Raw genomic sequence first — 21,190 nt, 5'->3', positions numbered from 1 at the left:
CCATATTAAAGTAATAATAGTATTCAAATATATCCAACTTTACAAACCTCAAACAAGTACCGGCCACATGTGCCACCAATGGAACCGGAAAAGACAACAATACCTTTATGGGTTCCATATGATCTAATTTAACTAAAAAAGTTAATTGGGTTAGGACTAAATGACGTAACGTGCAAGATTTAAAAACATTATGTATAAAAGTTTTCAATTTTAAAGGCAAATGACACAACTTCAAATTTAATATAAAGATAAAGGACAAAACTTGTAATTCACTCTAAAAATTACATATAAAAATCCCAATTTGACTAATCCCCAATTATCCCAACTAATCGCTAGTTGATACCTCACCGACCACTAGTGCCTACTGATTCTTACAACACTACGTGTGTGGAATGTATAAGACAAGTAATTAGTGTGCTTGAATTAGTGTTGACGCATTATGTGTGTCTTTTAGTGTGCGAATAGACTAGATAGAGCGTGCGTTGAATAATATAAAGTTGCGTGTGTGATTAAGCATGAGAAGAGCGCAAGACCCATACGCACGCAGGAGTCCTACATACGGATGAGTAGTACATGCGTGGGAGTCCTGCGCTAGGTGTCCTACGCTTATATAAAAGGTAGTGATGCGCATGGACTTCATAAGTTTTGGAATTGAGAGGAGATCAAACTCGTGTTCTCTCCCAGTGCTTAACTGATGTAAACTTTTTCGGTATTAAATGGAAGCTAATAAAATTTGTGTTGACTAGTCGTTATGCTGCCAAAATTTCTACTGAATTTGTTTATTTTTTATCCAAACTTCCGTCTAAACACCGTGCATAACTTTTAGCGATCCGTAACAGGTTTCTACATGTGGTATTAAAGTCAAAATTGGAGATCAACACACGGATGAAATGTCAAATTGAATATATATTCTTGATCAGGATTGATTTCTGCACCTTTTAAAAGTGGTTTTATCATCAAATTTGAAGAAATAAAGATTTTGGATCGAAAAATTGTGTACAATTGGTTGTAGCGCAGGAGTCGTACGTGCGCACCACCTGGAACGCATGAATGGTACGCACGCATGAGTTGTACGCATGCATGAGTGGTATGCGGTGAGTATAATGCATAGGAGAAAGTGATGTGAACTAAAAAAATCAAGAAATATATTTTTGTGATCTTTTTGAGGAGACGAGTGTCCAAGAAATATATGGTGATAGAAAATTTTTCTGAAATTTTAGCGTCATATATGGTTTGTTCGGGGACACGGTAGAGTTAACAGGGAGAGTTTAGGATGATGAAATCACAGAGATAGTTAATGATAGTGGGGTAGTCACTATTACCAAAGTAAATGTTGATTAAGGTGAAGTGACTATTATGGGCCAAAACGTCAAATATTCCGTAAGATTATGTTTAAGAGATAGTAGGGTTCAGAATTTGCCAAAAATGAGGGGGAATGTCATATATTGAAATTCGTTTCTGGAAATTCAGACAAAAGATATGATAGATCAGAATTTGTCAAGAATGAGGGGGAACAAAAATTTCAAGTCAAACTTTTTAGTTAATTCTTGGAAATTCAGAGATGCAACAGTTTTCAAGTGGTTCCGACTCAAATTGTTTGGTAATACATAGTATCTCGTATTTCTCAGCCGGGGAACAAATTGAAATCTCAGCCTTCATGAAAGCTGGTTTGCAAAGTATATCAGGGGTTCCTTACTGAACGTTAGTTTTTAGAGGAGCTTTCAAGCACATGAGAGGCTTGATCGTGGCGGCTCTAACTGGAAAAGACTACATATTGGATTTTCAGCAAATGAGTTATTTTCTTAACTAACCGTCTAGGAATAATGATGTTTGAAGATTACATTGCTTACTACTATTCATAGAAAAGACTACATAATTGGTCTTCGAAGAACATTTATCTATATACTTTGAAGATCACATTGTGTTACCGGATCATTTTTGATCCAGTGAAGGATTTGTTGATCGTGGAGATCACCGTTACAAAATCAGTCATTGATGTTGGAGCATAACATTTGGTTACAAAAACGGGATTTCAGATTTCTGTGGGTATTTGCTTATTTGAGGTCTATCAGTATGGTATTCGACGTTTTCTATCAATTGTAGGTTGGGTTTTTGAAGATCGATGGATCGAGCAAAGAGTGCGTTAAAACAAAACAAGGATGTGGTTAACGTCGAAATGAAGAAGCTCCATTGCTTAGTTTGTTCGTTAATGTTCATGAAGATTGCAGCTTCGAAAATCAGAGGATTATTTCAAGAACCATGCATATGCAAACCCGAAGCATCAACCGAGGGGAAATTTGTTGAGGCATAGTCTACGACATCAACAAATACTTGATTGAAGTTGGGGAATATCCAACACAACTTTCAAAGTTCGAAGACCAAGATTTGACAGCAATGAACATGGGGGAATCCGTTGATGCATTATGTGTCTCCGTTATTATGCGAATAGACAAGATAGAGCATGTGTTGAATATTGTGCCATTGTGTGTGTGTTTAAGTATGAGAAGAGCGCAAGACTCATACACACGCAGGAGTCCTGCATACATATGCGTAATACATGCGTGAGAGTCCTGCACTAGGTGTCCTATGCTTATATAAAGGGTAGGATGCGCATGGCTTCATAAGTTTTGGATTTGAGGGGAGATTGAACTCGTGTTCTCTCCTAGTGCTTAACCGATGTAAACTTTTTCCGCATCTAAGGCAGGAATCACAAAGCCAACAACAGAATAATGTAGGAAATGCAGGAGTTTATTCTCATTTTCCACATCCAAGGCAAGAACAACAACACCAACCACAACAATATTCACAACAAAATTAGTAAGTTTCGTAGAATCAAAATTCAGGGAATCTTCAATGCAATGTATCTATGAATATAACGAATCAACAAAATTCATCAATTCCAAATTCCAAAGAACACATGGCGCTAATTGCATCTGTGTTACAATCCTATGAATGTCTAGTTGCTGGGAAGATTGGGAATTATAATCTAGTAAAAGAAGACTTTGATCAAATCGATCCCGAGGCAATGGAATTGATCGACATCCGTTGGTGTTTGGCAAGTGTGATGAGAAGGGCACGGAGATTCATGGATATTACGGGCATGAAAGATTTGGCAGGAGTGAATACAAAGCTTGGGTTTGATAAGTTGAAGGTAACTTGTTTCAACTACGGTAAACGTTGTCACTTCAAGCGGGAATGCAACAAACCCAGAGTAGAAGGAAATCATAACCCATTTGGAGGAAGAAGTGACTATTATCGAAAAGCTTATCAATATCATCCACAACCATAAAATTATCACCAAAATCAAGCATCTCCAACACGTGTTATTCCAATTGAAGGTTCTTCATCAAATCAAACTGCAAGTGAAGTGCCTGGTGACTAAGAATTATCAGTGCCACGCAGAACTAATAGCAACAGTTTAGGGGGAGTCTGTAAGTGCAGTAACATGCTGAGTAACTGTGGCTTTATGAGTTCTGTGAAATACCAAGTCCAAAGCAGAAGTCAAAGTCAAAGGTCAAAGAACAAGTCAAAGTTTGGAAGATATGAACCTCAGATGCTTTGAAGATCCGAGTTATTCTCATAGAGATGATGTTCTGAATTATTAGAAGGTTCAGAGGAATGTGTTCCTCTGAACTACAATGTTTTGAATTATTGAAGGGTTCAGAGGTTTGTGTACCTCTAAACTATATGTTTCGTATTACTGAGATAAGTTCCGAACTATGTGTAGTTGTCGAGAACTAGTGATCTTGCCTATAAACGTGGGTTTGTAGGTTAGATTAAATAGCTTTTTAGATTCTGAGAGTTTTGAGTGAACAGTTAGAGTGAGAGAGCTTAGAGAGAGAAAGTATGGTTTAGGTCTTTGTGACCTAAACCAGTTTGTAGATGATATATACTCCTTCGATGTAAAGTTGTGACGGCTTTAATAAAGAGTTTCTTCTACCCTTTCTTCTAGGTTCTTATGTTTTACATCTTGATTAAGTGCAACGTTTTCGGTGTTCGTCATCGATGTAGATGGTCACGGGGATTTTTGGAAATTTTGTATGGTAATGAAGGACCATGGTTGTTTACTAGATTCTCGAGGTTTGGATTTGGTCCTTACTAGAGTTTTGGGACAAATTGGGATTTTTGTGCATTTGATAAAGTGAAAAGAAGAGAGGCTTGGACTTTGAAAGTTTATAAAGAAATGGGGGGAGTAGAAATTTCATAAATCTCATATTTTCTTTGTGAATTTCAAAATGCTCATGGTGTGTTACGGACTTAATGTCACGTTTCTATCTTAATATTAGCTAGGGGTTGATGTTACCGGTGGCAAACGTTTAAAACACGATGCAAATTTTGGGCATTTATTTTATTGAAGTTTTGTCAAATATATTTGTGGATTAATCGAGTTTGTTCGTGATGAAGCGGATTTCTCGATGGTTGATTAGTTGAAGATTAAACCTTATTATATGCCGATTAGAGTAGGGAAGATTAGTTATCTTGAAGATTGGACCTTAATATACGTCGATTTCTCGGTGTTTGATTGAAGTTTGTCAAATATGTTTGTGTATTAATCATATTTTGTTTTTTACTTATATAAAAAGTTTTTTTCTTTCTAATTGTAAGTCATAATTTAACCTTTGATCGGCTAGTTAAAGTTTAATATTTTTTAAAACTATCATACTTTATTATTCAATCATAACTTTTTTAAGAAACATCTTCTTATCTTAAGATGGATACAAAACTTTTTTATTTGTTTAACTTAACTGTATAAATATTTTAATTTCTGTTCACATATATATATATATATATATATATATATATATATATATATTAATATTAATCTTGATATGCATTTTAGTCATATGTAATCTAATCTAATCTAATCTAAATATTAATAAAAGACTCCATTTAATGTCACATGACATTCTCTCCTACAATCTCTCTTTTTTATTTATATTTTATTTAATAGATAATAGATTTAATAGATTAATAAAATTTAATCAAACTCAACTCCTTCAATTTAAATTTTTAGAAAATTAATTATCTTTATCTTTTATCCTTTTCTATTATTATCGAAATTATAGTTCATTATATTGATTACGTACAAGTTTTCTATACGTTAGAAGAACAAATCTTACTTCTAATACACGATTTTAAAGAATGTCACGTGTCCACATCATATCATCCCTAAAAAAATTGATTCTAATCAAAATTGATTTTTTTATTTTTTAAATCATGTTAACATCTTGTAATGACAATATTGATTCTTTTAAAATCGTTACCTTAATATCCGCTCCTACTTCAAATATATCTTTAATTTATAATTATACTTTTGTGTTAAAACTTACTAAAAATAGTTAAATTCTATTATATTTATAAGAGTAAGAAAAATGATACTTTTGAATTAAATTACCAAAAAATGCAATATCTATGAATTTTTAAATGTCTGAAATAAACTTTGAGTTACTAAGGAGAATTATCAAATGTAAACCCAAGTATGAGTTTAAATATTTTTAATACTTAACCATATTACATGATTTAACACTTTAATCTTTTTATTAAAAATTTTTTACGTTTATCGATATAGCTTAAAATTAATTACTACAGCCTAACAGTTTTTTTAAATTATACTTGAGATATGATAAGATAATTTGTATTACAAAATAAGGAAAAATAAACTCATGGGTTATAAAAATGTTTTTTGTGTTTAACTACATAATGTAAAAATACTTACAAAGCTTCCTAAAGAAATTGATGATTAAGCATTTTAGAAGTAGATAAAGTATTGATTGCTATAAGCAAAAGATTGCAAGTTTGTGAGATGATTATCATGTACATCTACTTGTCTTATTTAATCTCTACATTTTTAAATGTTTGAAACAAACTTTGAGTTACTATGGAGAATTATCAAATGTAAACCCAAGTATGAGCTTAATATTTTTAATATTTTACCATATTACATGATTTAACACTTTAATCTTTTTACTAAAAAGCTTTTACGTTTATCAACATAGCTTAACAATTAATTACTACAACCTAATAGTTTTTTTAAATTATACTTGAGACATGATAGGTTAATTTGTATTACAAAATAAGGAAAATAAAGTTATGGGTTATAAAAATGTTTTTAATGTTTAACTACATAATGTAAATATAATTACAAAGCTTCCTAAAGAAATTGATGATTAAGCACTTTAGAAGCAAATTGAGAATTGATTACTAGTATAAGCAAAAGATTGTAAGTTTGTAAGATGATTATCATGTACATCTACTTGTCTTATTTACTATGTAAACAAATAGTTTTTATTATTCAAGTCGTGTAATACACGGGGGACTGTAAACTAGTGAAGTAATGAACTAAGATCAAAACAATCATTACCAATATCTTTTAATGCAATAAACTTGTATTGCATGTATCTGGTGAAATAATCGAATTTAGATGGCTTGATATCGATAAATACATCCGTCTTAGTTGATGTGCCACAAAAGCCAAACACTCCCTTCAATCCGATGAGCTAACATATCTAGTCACGACCAAGATCAAGGTCCTTCTCCCAAGTTAATTCTTATTTCAGGACATAATGGAGTCTTATTGTTTTATCTTAGAGAAACGAATAAACGGTCCAGTTATACTAATCATCAACATTATTTTGTAAGCAGGTCTATTTTGTAAGGAATGCTTAATGCATAAGTATTTTTCTCATAAGGAGTTCAGGTAGAAATCTTATATTCAAATGACATTATTAGAGTATATTGGGGCTGGTGACTGTTGGAGTAGTCTGTTAAAGTCGTTATATGAATATGATAGATTAAATTAAATAATACATAACTAACAAGACGGACTCCAGCTTGTAAAACTATTCACGAGTCAAGTTCGAGCTCAAATAGTTAAATATTAAACTCAAAAAGAGCCAAATTCATGCTTGAGTTCTTTCATGTAATATCAACCGTTAAAACTTAAGGGTCTGTTTGGTATGGGGTAATGGAATGGAAGAAGAAATGGAATGGACGGGGTAATGGAATGGACGAGGGAATGCAATGGATCATTACCATTCCATGTCTTGTTTGGTTACTATGTGTGAATGGAATGAGTTATTATTGTGTATTGTTCGGTAGGCAAGAAAAACAGAGTAATAAAATCAGCGGTGAGTGGTGGTGGTGGTGGTGGTCGTGGTCGGTGGTAGTGATTGTGGGTGGTTATAGGTGGCGGTGGTGGGTGTCAGCGGCGGCGATGGGTGGTGGTGGCGGCGAGTGGCGGTGCGGCGGCGATGACCAGTGGTGGTGGTGGCAAGGTGGTCGTTGGTGGTAGGTGGAAGCAGAGATGGTGGTTGGTGGCGGCAGCGACGGTTGATGGTGGCGGTGGCAGTGGCGTCGACGATGGTGGTGGGCGACGGCGGCGAGTGTCGTTAGCGGTTGGTCGCACCTGTGGGTGATAACGGTGGCGAGTGGGTGGCGGCGGCGGCGGTGGCTGTCGGGGTGAGGTGGTGGCGGGTGGCGGCGATGGCGTCGGTGGTGGGTGGTGGTGGTGGTGGTGGGTTGTGGCGAAGGTGGTGGGTTGTGGTGTTGTTGATGAATGGTGCAAGAGGGGATGTAATGGAAAAAAAACATGGGGGGTGGAAGGAATGATTTTGAGGGAATGGAATGCATTTTGGAATGGGTGATTCCATTCCATTGACCAACCAAACACCCTTTTCTTCATTCCCTCGTAATCATCCATTCCATTCCACCTCTCATTCCTGCATACCAAACACTACCTAAAAGCTATCTAGCCCAAATATGATACTACTTTGATTAACAACAAACTAATTATAACACGGTTAAATTCACCGGTGAAAAGAAATAGCATTATTTTTTGAATTAAAATTTGTGTTGCTTTTGTAAAATAAAATTTGATGTACATAAATATTGTTTATCGTGGGTACTAAATTTTTACGAGAAATAAATTATCAGGTAATTTTTTGTATGAAATTATGAAATGAATAAGCACTACCAAGCCTTGCCTGTACTTCAAACTTGATGATGAATCATGAAAGTGCAGACAGAAAATGAAAACCGGTGACTTTTGATGTCACAAATCCTAACTTACGACGAGGAATCTTTGACACACTGACACAACAGTTGTAATATATATGTATTAATATATATATAGAAAAAGTGTATCATACAATTGCCCTTAACGTACATTACGTACGCGGTATAAATCGCATGTTATAAAAAAGCGCGTTCAAGAATATGGGAAATCGTATGGATGAAATCGCATGGGGGGATGAAATCGCATGTTATGTTTTATGGGGTGAAATCGCATGGGGGATGAAGATCTGACGGCTGAGGTTATCGCGTACACAATGTACGATAAGTCATTTTGTACGTTAACTGGCCTATATATATATATATATATATATATATATATATATATATATATATATATATATATATATATATATATATATATGCATGTATTAGAGGGTTGACTGCATGATACAGCATAAAACTTTATCTGATAATCACGTACTCTGATTAAAAAGAATAAAATGTTTGTTTATATGCATGTAATTATAAAAAAAAACTATTAACATATGAAAAGATTGCCGTTTAATATAAAATCATGAGGTGAAGTTGGCTTAAAAGTAAATAGTATGTTTTTAAGGATTGTACAGTATGTTTTTAAAGTTATAATTACTTAAACTTTTCTTTTAACTAAGTAAAATATTTCTTTTTCTCTTTATATGTATTATAACTAGGGTTATGCGCCGCCCACGTTGTGGGGCGCTAAACCGAATATTTGATAGTTTAATAACATGTACGCCTTTATTTCGGTTACTTATACATGCTACTTGTAAAAAAAGATGCATTGAGTCAACCAATTAAACCAAAACAGTATCATAGTTATGCTTAAGAAATAACTAAAACAATGGCAAGCATGTAATTTGGAGCTGGGGGCAAAACAATAAGTTGTGAGGACCAATTAGCGAGTGCTAGGCTATTGGCACGAATAAAAACTATATTGAATGAACCAAGTAAAATAAAACACTACCATAGTTTTGCCAAAAAAAAAAAAAAGAGAGAATGATAGCAAGATTGCAATTTTGAACTGGGGTGAAATCGTAATTTTGAAATGGAGGGAAAATCATATTTTGAACTGAGGGCAGACCATAATTTTATTTTGAACTGTGGGCAAAATTGTAACTTTTAGATGAGGGCAAAATCGTAATTTTTAGCTGGTGGCAAAACCAAAATTTTATTTTGAACTGGGGACGAAATCGTAATTTCAATCTGGGGATAAATCGTAATTTGGCAGGACTATAGCGGGAGTAAAAGCATAACTTTATTTTGAAATGGGGGCAAAATCGTAATTTTAACTGAGGGCAAAATAAACATTTTATTTGAACTGAGGGAAAATCGTAATTTTAAAATTCGGATAAAGTTGTAATTTAGCATAAGTTATAGACAACTATTATAAACTTATTAATAAAAGAAAATAGCACCGGCACTTTTAGCCAATCACAAAACAAAACTATTCAGAATAAATAAAAAAAAAAAAACGGCCGCCCAAACCCACCAGTAAGCATGTATTACTATTGCCCCTCATGGGGTTTGTATACTTTAAATAATAAATAATAATAATAATAATAATAATAATAATAATATTATTGTATAGAGTAAGAAGAGAAATTAATAAGATGTTAAAGCATTTCATGTCTGTGTTCCAAACATACACAAGTACTTTATACTTGCCTGTCTATATTTTACACTTAATAATCTTATAAATATGTCTTATGTCATTATTGTCTAGTGACATTTTGGCAGTGAAATAAGGCTTATGACCATTAGGTTATGGGTTTGATTTCTATAATGGGTTTTTTTTTCTAGATTTATCGGGTTTTCTCCTGAATTGGTGTATAGGCATTATTGCCTAGTGGAGATAGATATGATCGGGTGGTTTTGCTAGTGGCACGATGATACTCTAGTGGTGGTCCGTCAGTGATCTAAATTTGCGGTTAAAAAAATAATTTTATAAATACAAAACTGAGGTAGTTGAAATTTCGTCTGTTTTATTAATGTGTTGTATTACTTTTCCTGTATCGTAAAATAAATATCATCTAGTTTAGTATTTTATTTCCTATCTTGTTTTACATATTGTTCATATTCTTTCATTCTTTGTTTATCTTCTTTAGAATGCCATAGTATTGATATTTTATTTATATGAAAAACTAGGGTTAATACCCGCCCGCGTTGCGGCGCGGGTACATCGTAAACATAAAATGAATTAGTCCAAACGTTATATGATGCATTAACCATATGAAAATACATATTTCGACGTATACAGTTGAATTCGGTGTAACCTGTATAAGCATTGTGATTGGATCAAACGTAAAGTAAATGGAATTCATATCGAACAATCATAACATATTATATGTGACTCAACTCATACATAGAAAACGTAACGGGTATGAAGGAAAATATGCACGTGTAATCGAAAGGGATTAATTAGAGCTTTCGGAAAAAGGGGAGAAAAAGAAACTATAATTTGACTCAACTCGGTTCGAAGAAAACTTTACGAAACATACATAAAATAAACACGAAAACATATTATATTTGACCTGAATCATTTCTCAAAAAAGTTTACGTCGAAACGTAGAACAACTTGAATTTATACCAAAACGTACATAAAAATATGCACTTAAAAATTGTTTCTTTAAACGAAAACGTATTATATTTTACCTAACTCGTCTATAAAAAAAGTTTATGTCGGAATGTAATACAAATCATATTTATACATACTCGTACATAAATATGCACGTAAAAAATAGTTTTTAAGTAAAGGAAATATAGGGGTAAACCGAAACAAAATATTAGTAAAAAAATTAATAGGTTAAAAACGTTCGTAAAACCGTGCCAAGTAGCACCAATGCCACAACGACATCGACTCTCAACATCGTAAAAATAAAATAGATAAAATGGTAAAAATTAAACTGAACGAAAAGGAGACTACAATCGTTGAACCACGTACACCCGTTACAGTGTCTTGATGCGAAGAAATTAACCAGAAACGTAAAACGTACAAAATAATAACTTAGTTGATCTAGGACCCGCCCATTGCGGGGAAGTTTTCAAAAGGGAAAAAATGGACGCGTTGCGACGAGTCTGTCAAATATGAAAAAATAGAGCAAAAACGTTGAACTTCACATGCACGCTATGACATGTTAACTCACAAAATTTAGAACAAAACGTAAAACGAAAAACTTGCGAAAGATAATAATAAAGTGTTGTGTTAAATTACAAAAGATGAAAAACTTTGAGTTAAAAGCGAAAATTCAAATGGATTAAAATGTAAAAGAAAAAACTTTAAGGTTGAAAGTGAAAAATCAAGTTTTTTCAAATGGGTTAAAATGTAAAAGAAAAAACTTGAAGGTTGAAAATGAGAAATCAAATTTTTTTTTGAAACACTCCCTAAGCATGGAGTACAAGTCTTGATGCACTAAAATGTTGCTAAATAATATATGGAATAATAGAGCATGAGTATGTGATTGTAGCCAGTGGTGGATCCGGAAAATTTTCTAATGGGTTCCTTTCGATAGATTATCGCTAATTTTTTTTTCCAAATCATATAAGGTTTTCATTAATTCTCACTATTTTTTCCCAAATTGACTAGATTCCTAGGAACCCTCAAAATGTGGCTAAATCCGCCACTGATTGTAGCTTTCGTTATGAAGGGTCTTGACGGCTACTAATTTCAGTGATTGAGCATATGTTTGTTCCAATTTGTAGGTGGTGGTGGTGAACATCGTATCGGCGGGCGGAATAGTGGTAAGTGGCATTGACTAGGGCTCGACAGACTCGGTTTGAGAATGAGGTTGTTAATGTTAATGTGACAAATGACTGAATCCCTCTTCGTCATTCCTATATGAAGAAAACAACTTGCACTTGCACTTTCTCATATCGAGATCAAAATCAAGAACAATTATAAAGAGTTGACCAAGGAAATATGTGTTTAATAAATCAGTAAAGCAAGTTAGAAACTTAGAATGCTCACTAATGCACTCTTTATAACAAACGGATAAACTAAAGTACTTTTTAGTGCCCCTTCCTAAAGGAAAAAAAAAAAAAAAAAAAAAGATTTTTGGAAGTTTGATACAACCGTCATGTGTGAAGTTGCTTCGGAATCTGGAATCCACTTGTCAACTACATCAGCGGCGGACCTAGCTTTATAATAGGGGTAGCGCCTTGACGCTCCGGCGGTAGTGTAAATTCTGAAAAAAATTAACGTTTTTTCGATTTCATTACCTTTTTCATTTTTTTGAAACGTTGCCCCTATAACGATTTTCTAGATCTGCCACTGAACTACATCACATACATCAGAAAATGAATTTTAAGATGAAAAAAAATTAACGTTTTTTAGTGTTGTGATTAAACCAACAATACTATTAATTTATAATAACACTAGGATAGAAGCACGTATATTATAGGAGTAATAAATAAAATATTAAATATTTAGTATTGACGACTTACGAATTATATAACGATATTTTGATAACCAATTTTAGAACTTTCATTATATGTATTACGAAGGAATTTGAAACAATAATTTAATATATAATTATGCTTCATTACCATTGTATTTTTAGTGAACTTTATAAAATTTTTAATTATGAAATAGAATACGAATTGGTGAAATAGAAAGCAGAAAAAAGAATATTGAGCTTCCAGAATTATGACACGTGATGCACCAGGTACTTATAAGGTAGATATACGGGGCCAAAACACTAAAGAAAAAAATGTGAAAAAAAATCAGAAAGAAAAAACAATACAAAACGGTCAATAGATATGAGGGCCAAAACACTAAAGAAAAAAATGCAAAAAAAATACAAAACGGTCAAAATGGACCTCTTAAGGGTTGTATTCAATCTCTTTACAGTAATAACCGGTGAAAATTTAGGTCGGGTAGGATAAGCCAGGTTTGGGTATTATATAAAATGGTTTCGAGTAGGCTATTAGGTGTTTTAAGATATGGTTTTGAGTTCGGATTCTAGCCTAAAAATGTATACCCTGCAAATATCCGTCGGTATGGACGGATACGAAACCACAGTTAGGAATACCCGGGATATAATACTTAGAAGATCCAATAGCATGTTGATCGGGAACAAAAGGAGGGGGCCGCAAATGATTTATTTCGCATAATTCAAAGCTCTGGTTTGCACTTATAATCAATCAATCAATCATACCTAGTGTAATCTCACGCATAGCAAAAGATATTTGTAGGGTCTGGGGAGGGTGGGATGTAGGCACGCCTTACCCCTATCTTTGGGATAGAGAGACTGTTTCCAATGAAACCCCCAACTTCAAAGCAATATCCAGATATAAAAGTAGAATAAAAACAAATAAATGCATGTAGCTATTACTCCCGACAAACAAAAACATATCCAATACTAAAATGCATAATACAGACATATAGCACACCACGTATATCCACACAAACAACTTATACCATGTAAAGGCCATCAAATAATAGAAAAGCTAAGTTCCTAAGACAAGAAGCTAAAAAACGGAAATGTGGCATCCTCCTAGAAGTTCTTAGCCTTAATTCTATGTCTCCAGGAGTTCCTATCATCGACCATGTCCTCAGAGAGATGCAAGTCTATTCTAACTGGAGCCGTCAACTATCTCCTTCTAACATGCCCAAACTATCTTAACATTCCCTCCATCATCTTATCTATTATATTTGTGACACCTAATCTATTCCTAAAGACATCATTTCTTATCTATTCCAACTATATCTATTCCAACTAGTATGTCCACACATCCACCTAAGCATTCCTAAAGACATCAACTTATAATGCTTAGCTAAAAATAAAAACTAAAAGAATAATATGTAAATTAACAAATTAAATATTTTAGTATGTGCTCTGTCACATATGTGTACGTGTACTGGGAAGTCTAGAAGAGAGAAAGTGAGATGTTTAACCAATCAATATCAAGTAAATAAATGTGTTGCTATGCCCCAAAAATCAATATAAATAATAATATGTTTCCTTTATAAACTCAGATTATTAGTTGTTTACCCTCATCCTATCATCCAAAATGTGATGGCGTTAATAATATAAACCAAAACATCTCTCCTGGCAAGAATCATGCATCAAACTGAAATCTAATAAATTGCATCAGAAAAAGCAATTATATCCAGCCCTGAATAATTTACAAACCCACCAAGTTAATCACAATTACTAAAAGATTAGCATGTTACATCAACTTCAAACAAATCTTTTTACTTAGCATTTTTCAACATCATCTTTAAACTTTACATCAACTTTAAGCAAATCTTTTTACCTAATATTTTTCGACATCATCCTTAAACTCTACATTTGAGCCTCCAAGGTCTTCTGATTCTTCTTCGCATGTTGTTTAGCCTGATGCTGAGACCAGTAGGCATGTGCGGCCAGTACCCGGTCCAGAAGATCCTGGGGCACCGGTTCTCCCCTTCTTTGCTGGGGCGCGATGCTCGCTGTGTGAACGAGCGTTTTCCATTTATCCTGAAATCAAGATGTAGCTTATAACGTTTTCCATTTGTGTTTTCTTAATCAATTACCAGATTTGAGTAATGTTTGATATCTAACGGGTATATTTAAAAAAAAATAAAAAAAAACTGGCTAAAAAAGAAACGAGTCAAACAGGTCAACATTCGCCAAAGTGGATTTTCAATTTCAAAGCATAAAATTTTCAAATTATATGATTCAAATATTAAATTGTAATTGAAATAATAAACTTGCGTCATATTTGACGCACTTATTGTTTATTAGAAGAGTAAAGTACACAGATCACCGTGGTTTACCAAAATTTTGGATTTGGTCCCTAGCTTTTCAAAAAAAGTACACAGATGGTCCATGTGGTTTGCACTTTGTAACGCATTTAGCCTCTAACTTGGACCTGCTGAAACCTTTATATGTGTTGGCAGGGGACTAAATGTGTTAAAAAGTGCAAACCACAGGGACCATCCATGTACTTTACTCTTATTAGAAATTTTTGGTAAATAAAGTGTTTCAGGCCAGCCTGATCCACCCGTTATCCATTGTGCAGAATGTTGATGTGTTACCTTCAAGTCAACATAAGTACGATGGTTTGCATCATCAAACGCGCGCATTTTAACATCACGCCATCTGCAGAATATTATCAACAGTTGTTAGAACATATAACCCATGTTTACTACAACATAAGTATCTTGATTGTAATATTCACACCTTCCGGCTCCCAGGGTTTCAACCGCTTCCACTAGTGCTTCTACTTCCGATACAGAAAACGGCCTCCGAGTTCTCCTTTGTGAAAACTCGAACTTTTTGGCTGGTTTTTCACTCAGAGGGACGACCGCGAGTGCCTCAGCATCAACTGCTGGAGCAAGGACAAGAGCTTTGGAATCCTCCAATGGTGTGACTTCAGCTGCAAAAGTTGTACTTACTTCGTTCGTCTCAACACGGTTTTCCATAGCAGTTGCTGGAAAAGGATGATCCGCAGAAGAGTTTGACAAACCACCACTGATATCCAGACTAGAAGGAGACCTAACAGTAAGAGGATATGATATTACTTAAAATTCAATTCTTTGTGGAGTAAATACTCATACCAACGCTAGCAGAAAACGTTAACATTCTGCCCTCATAACATATATTGTTAATGCATATTTGTGTCCGTTACTGTGCAAATTAACATGTATGAGTTAGTTTGTTTAAACGCATGAGAACAGTCAAACTTATGAGTGTTACGTTTGACTGAGTGACAAACGTGTGAATATGTCAAATGTATGAGACATACGTTTGAACATATCACGCGAATGAGCCATACGTTTGAAGCTCCCAAACATATGGGTCCTGGGCTATAAATAGAGGTGCCATGCGTTTAAACCAAGAAAAGTTCTCATTTTGAGAGGAGATATCACACTTGATTCTCCCAGAGCTTAAACGATGTAAACCCTTTCGGTATCAATAAAATATTTGCCGATTCGTTCTAATCATGTTTATTTGATCCGTTTGATTTTTCTATCACGAAACTTCCATCTTGAAAGGGTTTAAACACTAATATATAGGTTTAACAATCTGTTTCATGTAATTCCATATATGGATTACCTTAAATCACAATGTTATAGATCTTACGGGCTCTTATTAAATTTTAAAATCTGAAGGTTTTATCACGCGAAACAAAGATGATCACAAAACAGAAACTATGTACCTGCATAGTTGTTCCTGCATGTTGCATGATGGAGTTTCTTGTTGAAGAAGTAACGAAGAACCTTCAGGTAAACTAGGCTCCAACGTAAATCCCAAACTTTCAAGGTTACAATTCTTGGAAATCCCAGATTGTTGGAGTGTTCGGTTGTCATCTCTAACTTTCTTGCCTTGAACAAGTACCCCTACATGTAATTGACCATGTAAAATTGCCGTGACAGCCTCCATCACACTCCTCTGTGGAATATAATTAGCAAAATCAGTTTAACCAATCAAGAAACGCGCACTAAATATGTCACGGATCCAATTATTTAAAAACTATACCTTCAGTGAGCCTACGGTTGCGGTTTCAGGCACCTCAACGTACAGTTCAGGCACTTTAAACGACTTTATGCTAAACTTCACTAAATTTGGCATGCTTTCACTACTTTCCTTCTTAATACATGGATTACGTGAGCTTTGATGAAACAACTTCCTCCGTTTATATACGACATCTGCTTGAAACCGCTCTCGCATGTATATATTTTTTCTTTTTTGGTAAAAGGATTTAGCTCCGCTACCTAAAACGATAAATAAACGGATAACAATCATATTCTTCTTCAATTCCGTAAAAAAAAAATATTTTTTTTGTTTACTAAATAGTAATATACTCCACATACCAGTGCCGTTTGGGAGTTCATAATCTCTCAGCGTTTGAGCGACTTTCCAGTATCTAGAAGGAATCATTTTCCTCATTCTTGTGTATCTAGCACGCGATCGTGACCCCAAACCCCGTAGTCTGGTGTTACTGCGGTTAGTATACCTAAAATACTTTTCATCGTCATCTCTACTATTTACTTTCACATTTCCCCTATGCCTTGGACTGTGAAAAAGATCTTTACAAAAGGATAGATGTACACTACTAGCTGACTTGTTTAGCACACGGGTATTCACACATGGTTCCAAATGGTCCTTCAAACTGTAGGTCTTGACTGAAGTCAACCCTAAACTTTGTTCCTCTATTGCCTTGAGGTGTATTTCAGTACTATTATCACCATAGTTAGCATTACATAAGTTGCCAGATTTCTCTTCGATGGCTTCCATTATCAGATTAGAGTTGACTTTCTTTATTAAATCAGCATTTGTAATAATAGAAGCATGATCCGAACCAGAATCATTGTCGGAATGTTGCGATTCCTTCAAAGAAAGGTCTAGATTGGTGGGTTCCGCACCGCTAACCAGAATATGTTGCTCTGATACTACGGGTTTGACTTTGACTTCACGTAGTTCGTTTTTAATGCCGTCATCGGGAATGCTAATTTGTCGCTTTCCTTTCGAACTAATACTAGATGTAGAGCTTTCACTCTCCTGTTCCTGTAATAGCTTGTCGGCTACATCTGCTAACAACTCAAAAGCACAAATTCCACCATCTTCGGATGATTTGTTACGTAGAATCCTCCTCTAAAGAATCAAATAAAACGCGTTAGTACAAATTAACCTTCGCGCATGTAAACAAACTTAAATTTATGCTAACCCGCAAGGATCTAGGAGCTCTAGGTATCACGGGGGCCAGTAAATCATGAAATCCTCCACTATACGTTCTCTTCTTCACCACCATATCTTACGTGCGCATGCTATGTACAAGATCATCAACCGAATGAACCGATAATCGTTCCTGCTATGTCACTAAATAAAAGATTCAGAATCAAGAAACCAAATGATTACTTGAATACAAATAGTGCCAACAAACATATATTACCATTTACGAACCGGACATTTAACATATCAATGTACATATATTTGATATCCGTTTAAAAAGGAAAAAATAGAAGTTACTACTTTAAGATAGACATCAACATGACAAATACCATCTGACATCTAGATGCAACGAAAAACATTTACATCAAGAACTTAATAATCAAGTTTAACTATTTAACCAATCTCTGTTATGAAAAAAACTATTAACCCTCACGAAATTCAATTAAAACAAACTTCCTAAACCAGCAGCTAGATCTTATGATCAGTAACAATTCCTACAAAAATTAGCATATGATTAGTCAAATACTTGCAGCAAAAAAGAAAAAAAAAAAAAAAAAAAAAAAAACTGAAAATTAAAAGCACACAACATGAATTTAATACCTGAAAAACGATATATCAACAAAGTTCATAATAATAATAATTATACTAAATTAAACACAATTAAATCTCGCTTAACTATTAATTATTAAACAATTTCGCCTCAAATAGATCGTAAATTCAAGGCGATCAGACAAACAAAAGCACAAATTACACAAATTCGATCCGATCTACATACAATTAACAGAATTTACGGAACAAAAACCGGAGGTTTAGCTAAAACCTCTAGAAGATCGGACCATATCTCGGTCAAACACACAAATTACACCGATTTGCTAGAGAAAACATTATAAAACCTGATCAGCGCCTAAATTAAGCGAAAATTAACAGAGATCAGAGTCAAATTACCTGTCCGAAGGGGAATTTAAGGAATCGTATCCAACACGAAACTGTACTGCTCAAATTTGATAATTATGTTAAGAGTTTGAAGAAGATTACTGTAAAATATTGTAATTTTGAAAGCTACATTCAAGGAATTATTAGAATTTGATATGGATTTGGATTGGGATTGGAATTGGGTAGAATGGTTTAAAGTTTAAACCCCTGGTATGTATGTATGTATGTATTTAGGGGATGTGGTTTTGTAGTCATCTACCATGGATTCCGATGAGGGGTGTGATTTAGTTAAAGGGGTAAAAAGGTAATTTTGTAGGGTAGATGGGGGCTAGATTAGAATCTATACTCTATACTATATAATAAAAGAAATCAACTTTGCCTATACTGTATAATAAAAGAAATCAACTTTGTGACACATGTCATTCATTTGAGCCATCTATTTTTTAGTTTTCTTATTTTTCTCCTATTTAATTATAGATAATTAATATTAATTAAGAGATAATTATAAAATTAAATTTAAACAATTCGTATATGAGATAATATAATCTTTTGAAATATTTATTAGATTTCAAAATTATTTATCTTGACATTAACAACACACTAAATATAAATTAATATAAGAGTAAACTGTCATTTTGGTCCCTGTGGTTTGAGCACTTTTGTCATTTTAGTCAAAATCTCAAACTTTTTAAATCTGGGTCCCTGTAGTTTCACTTTTATTGTCATTTTAGTGCAAAATTCAAAAACCCCATTTTTTCACTGTTGCAACCTGCCTATTTTATCTTTTTGTTTAGGGGTAAATTGGTCATTTCATAAATAAAAAAACTGTATAAATGAAAACATACTCTGCACCCTCTCTCTCTCTCTCTCTCTCTCTCTCTCTCTCTCTCTCTCTCTCTCTCTCTCTCTCTCTCTCTCAAAGCAGATCATCTTCCACAAACCCAGATCAAGAACTCATAAGAAAAACGCTAATCGAAGTGTTAATCATAACAATCACTCGGATCAACAAATTCAGAACACAAGGAATCAAGAGGAGGCAATTTTGCCCCTAAACAAAAAGACAAAATAATCAGCTTTTAATAGTCAAATAAGGGCTGATTTGATTTTTGGTCCAAAATGACAATAAAAATTAAACCACAGGGACCCAGATTTAAAAAGTTTGAGATTTGGACTAAAATGGAAAAAGTGCCCAAACCACAGGGACCAAAATGACAGTTTACTCTTAATATAATGTAAAGAGTTAAATATCATTTTAGTCCCTGTGGTTTGGGTCATTTTGTCAGTTTAGTCCAAAAGTTTTATAATACACAAGGTTTATAAAAATATAACTTTTTATTGATTGGTATACAAAATTACATGTGCTCAACCCATACAATACACAAGTTTCTTAAAAATGTAATTTTTTTATTATTAATATATAAAATAAAATTTACTCAACCCGTACAATACACATAATTCTTAAATATAAAATTACATTTATTCAACCCATGTAAGAAATGAGATTTTTAAAGTTATATTTTTTTTTATTATTTGGTATATAAAATTACATTTATTCAACCCGTGTAATAAGTAAGGTTTGAAAAATATATTTTTTTATTATTTGATATATAAAATTACATTTATTCAACCCGTGTATTACACGGGGTTCTAACCTAGTTTTTAAATATAATAATGACAATAGGTGGTATGTTATTTGTAGTTAAGTTATATATAACTAGGGGTTTACATCCGCGATTCACGGCGGGCCGACCCAAATTTTAACAAATTTTACATGGAAACGTAGATGAAATGTTAAAAATAACGTTAACGGCAGGAATCCGTTTGATATTAGTTCGGATCATTATGATATCAATACAATACCGGCACTCGATATATCAACCGAAAGAGAAAAATTAACATTCAGACTCTTCATGATTCCTCACAAAAGGAACATGTTGTATTCACAGGAACACCACAATATGATGTCATACCCTCATTTGAGAGTATGCTTAAAAGCCCTTCTCCCAGGGCAATGTCTCTTTCAACACCACTTCCTTCATTTCCTATTCCACCTACCATCATACCACTGGTCTGCTGAAGTTTAAAGTCTATTGAAGACCTATCATCTGTGGAAGTCAAAGAACTGCTGGAAGTCGAAGGCCTGATCAACCTTTATGGAAAGCACTGCTCAAGTTTCATCAGTGGTTGAGCCCATCAGCGGATAGCATCATCAGTAGATAAATAATTAGTGTTTATTGTAACAGTGTCTGTAATCATCAGTGTTTAGAGGTTGTTAAGATTGTTAGTTGTCACTGTCTAGGTGACGTTAGCCATGATGCCACAGTGTTTAGGGTAGTACTATAAATAGACAGTGTCTAGACTGTTCTATTAGCTCTTTGCACACACTTGGCATTTTGTACGAACTTACACTTGTGAGCTCAGGCTGAGGGGGAGATAGCAATTCATGCATGCGTTGAATATTTTGTAATGAAATCATTCGACACAAAGTATTAATGATGGTTATTCTTTCCTTGTTTGTGCCATAAAGTTTTTCATTCATTCCCCTGCAA

At 33.9% G+C, this 21,190-nt stretch overlaps 1 protein-coding gene across 2 annotated transcripts; it reads right to left on the bottom strand.

Moving 5' to 3' along the window:
• Positions 1-14,118: 14,118 nt before the first annotated feature.
• Positions 14,119-18,898, bottom strand: LOC110894895 (telomere repeat-binding protein 3). 2 transcript variants are annotated; one of them, XM_022142149.2, is made up of 8 exons: positions 18,654-18,898; positions 17,704-17,855; positions 16,850-17,630; positions 16,515-16,750; positions 16,195-16,427; positions 15,216-15,530; positions 15,071-15,134; positions 14,119-14,510 (listed from the first exon to the last, which is right to left on the bottom strand). In XM_022142149.2, exons 2-8 carry the CDS (start codon positions 17,785-17,787, stop codon positions 14,337-14,339), a joined length of 1,887 nt encoding a protein of 628 aa, XP_021997841.1. In that variant the 5' UTR covers positions 17,788-17,855; positions 18,654-18,898; the 3' UTR covers positions 14,119-14,336. The 2 variants fall into 2 exon arrangements, with proteins under 2 accessions (XP_021997841.1, XP_021997843.1); XM_022142151.2 differs by having other exon boundaries at positions 17,704-17,844; positions 18,654-18,866.
• Between the last annotated feature and the right edge of the window lie 2,292 nt (positions 18,899-21,190).

This window comes from Helianthus annuus, chromosome 12 (genome assembly GCF_002127325.2).
Source record: "Helianthus annuus cultivar XRQ/B chromosome 12, HanXRQr2.0-SUNRISE, whole genome shotgun sequence".
NCBI lineage: Eukaryota > Viridiplantae > Streptophyta > Magnoliopsida > Asterales > Asteraceae > Helianthus > Helianthus annuus.
Note: the sequence above shows the minus strand (reverse complement) of the source record. Positions and strands in the feature narration are given on the sequence as shown.

What these genes read in the sequence shown, in the direction of transcription:
- LOC110894895 (XM_022142149.2), bottom strand. Translation starts at nt 17,787, where the DNA reads ATGGTGGTGAAGAAGAGAACGTATAGTGGAGGATTTCATGATTTACTG. An exon ending in TGAACTCCCAAACGGCACTG is followed by an intron (nt 16,751 to 16,849) that starts GTATGTGGAGTA and finishes TTATCGTTTTAG; the next exon opens with GTAGCGGAGCTAAATCCTTT. An exon ending in CAACCGTAGGCTCACTGAAG is followed by an intron (nt 16,428 to 16,514) that starts GTATAGTTTTTA and finishes TATATTCCACAG; the next exon opens with AGGAGTGTGATGGAGGCTGT.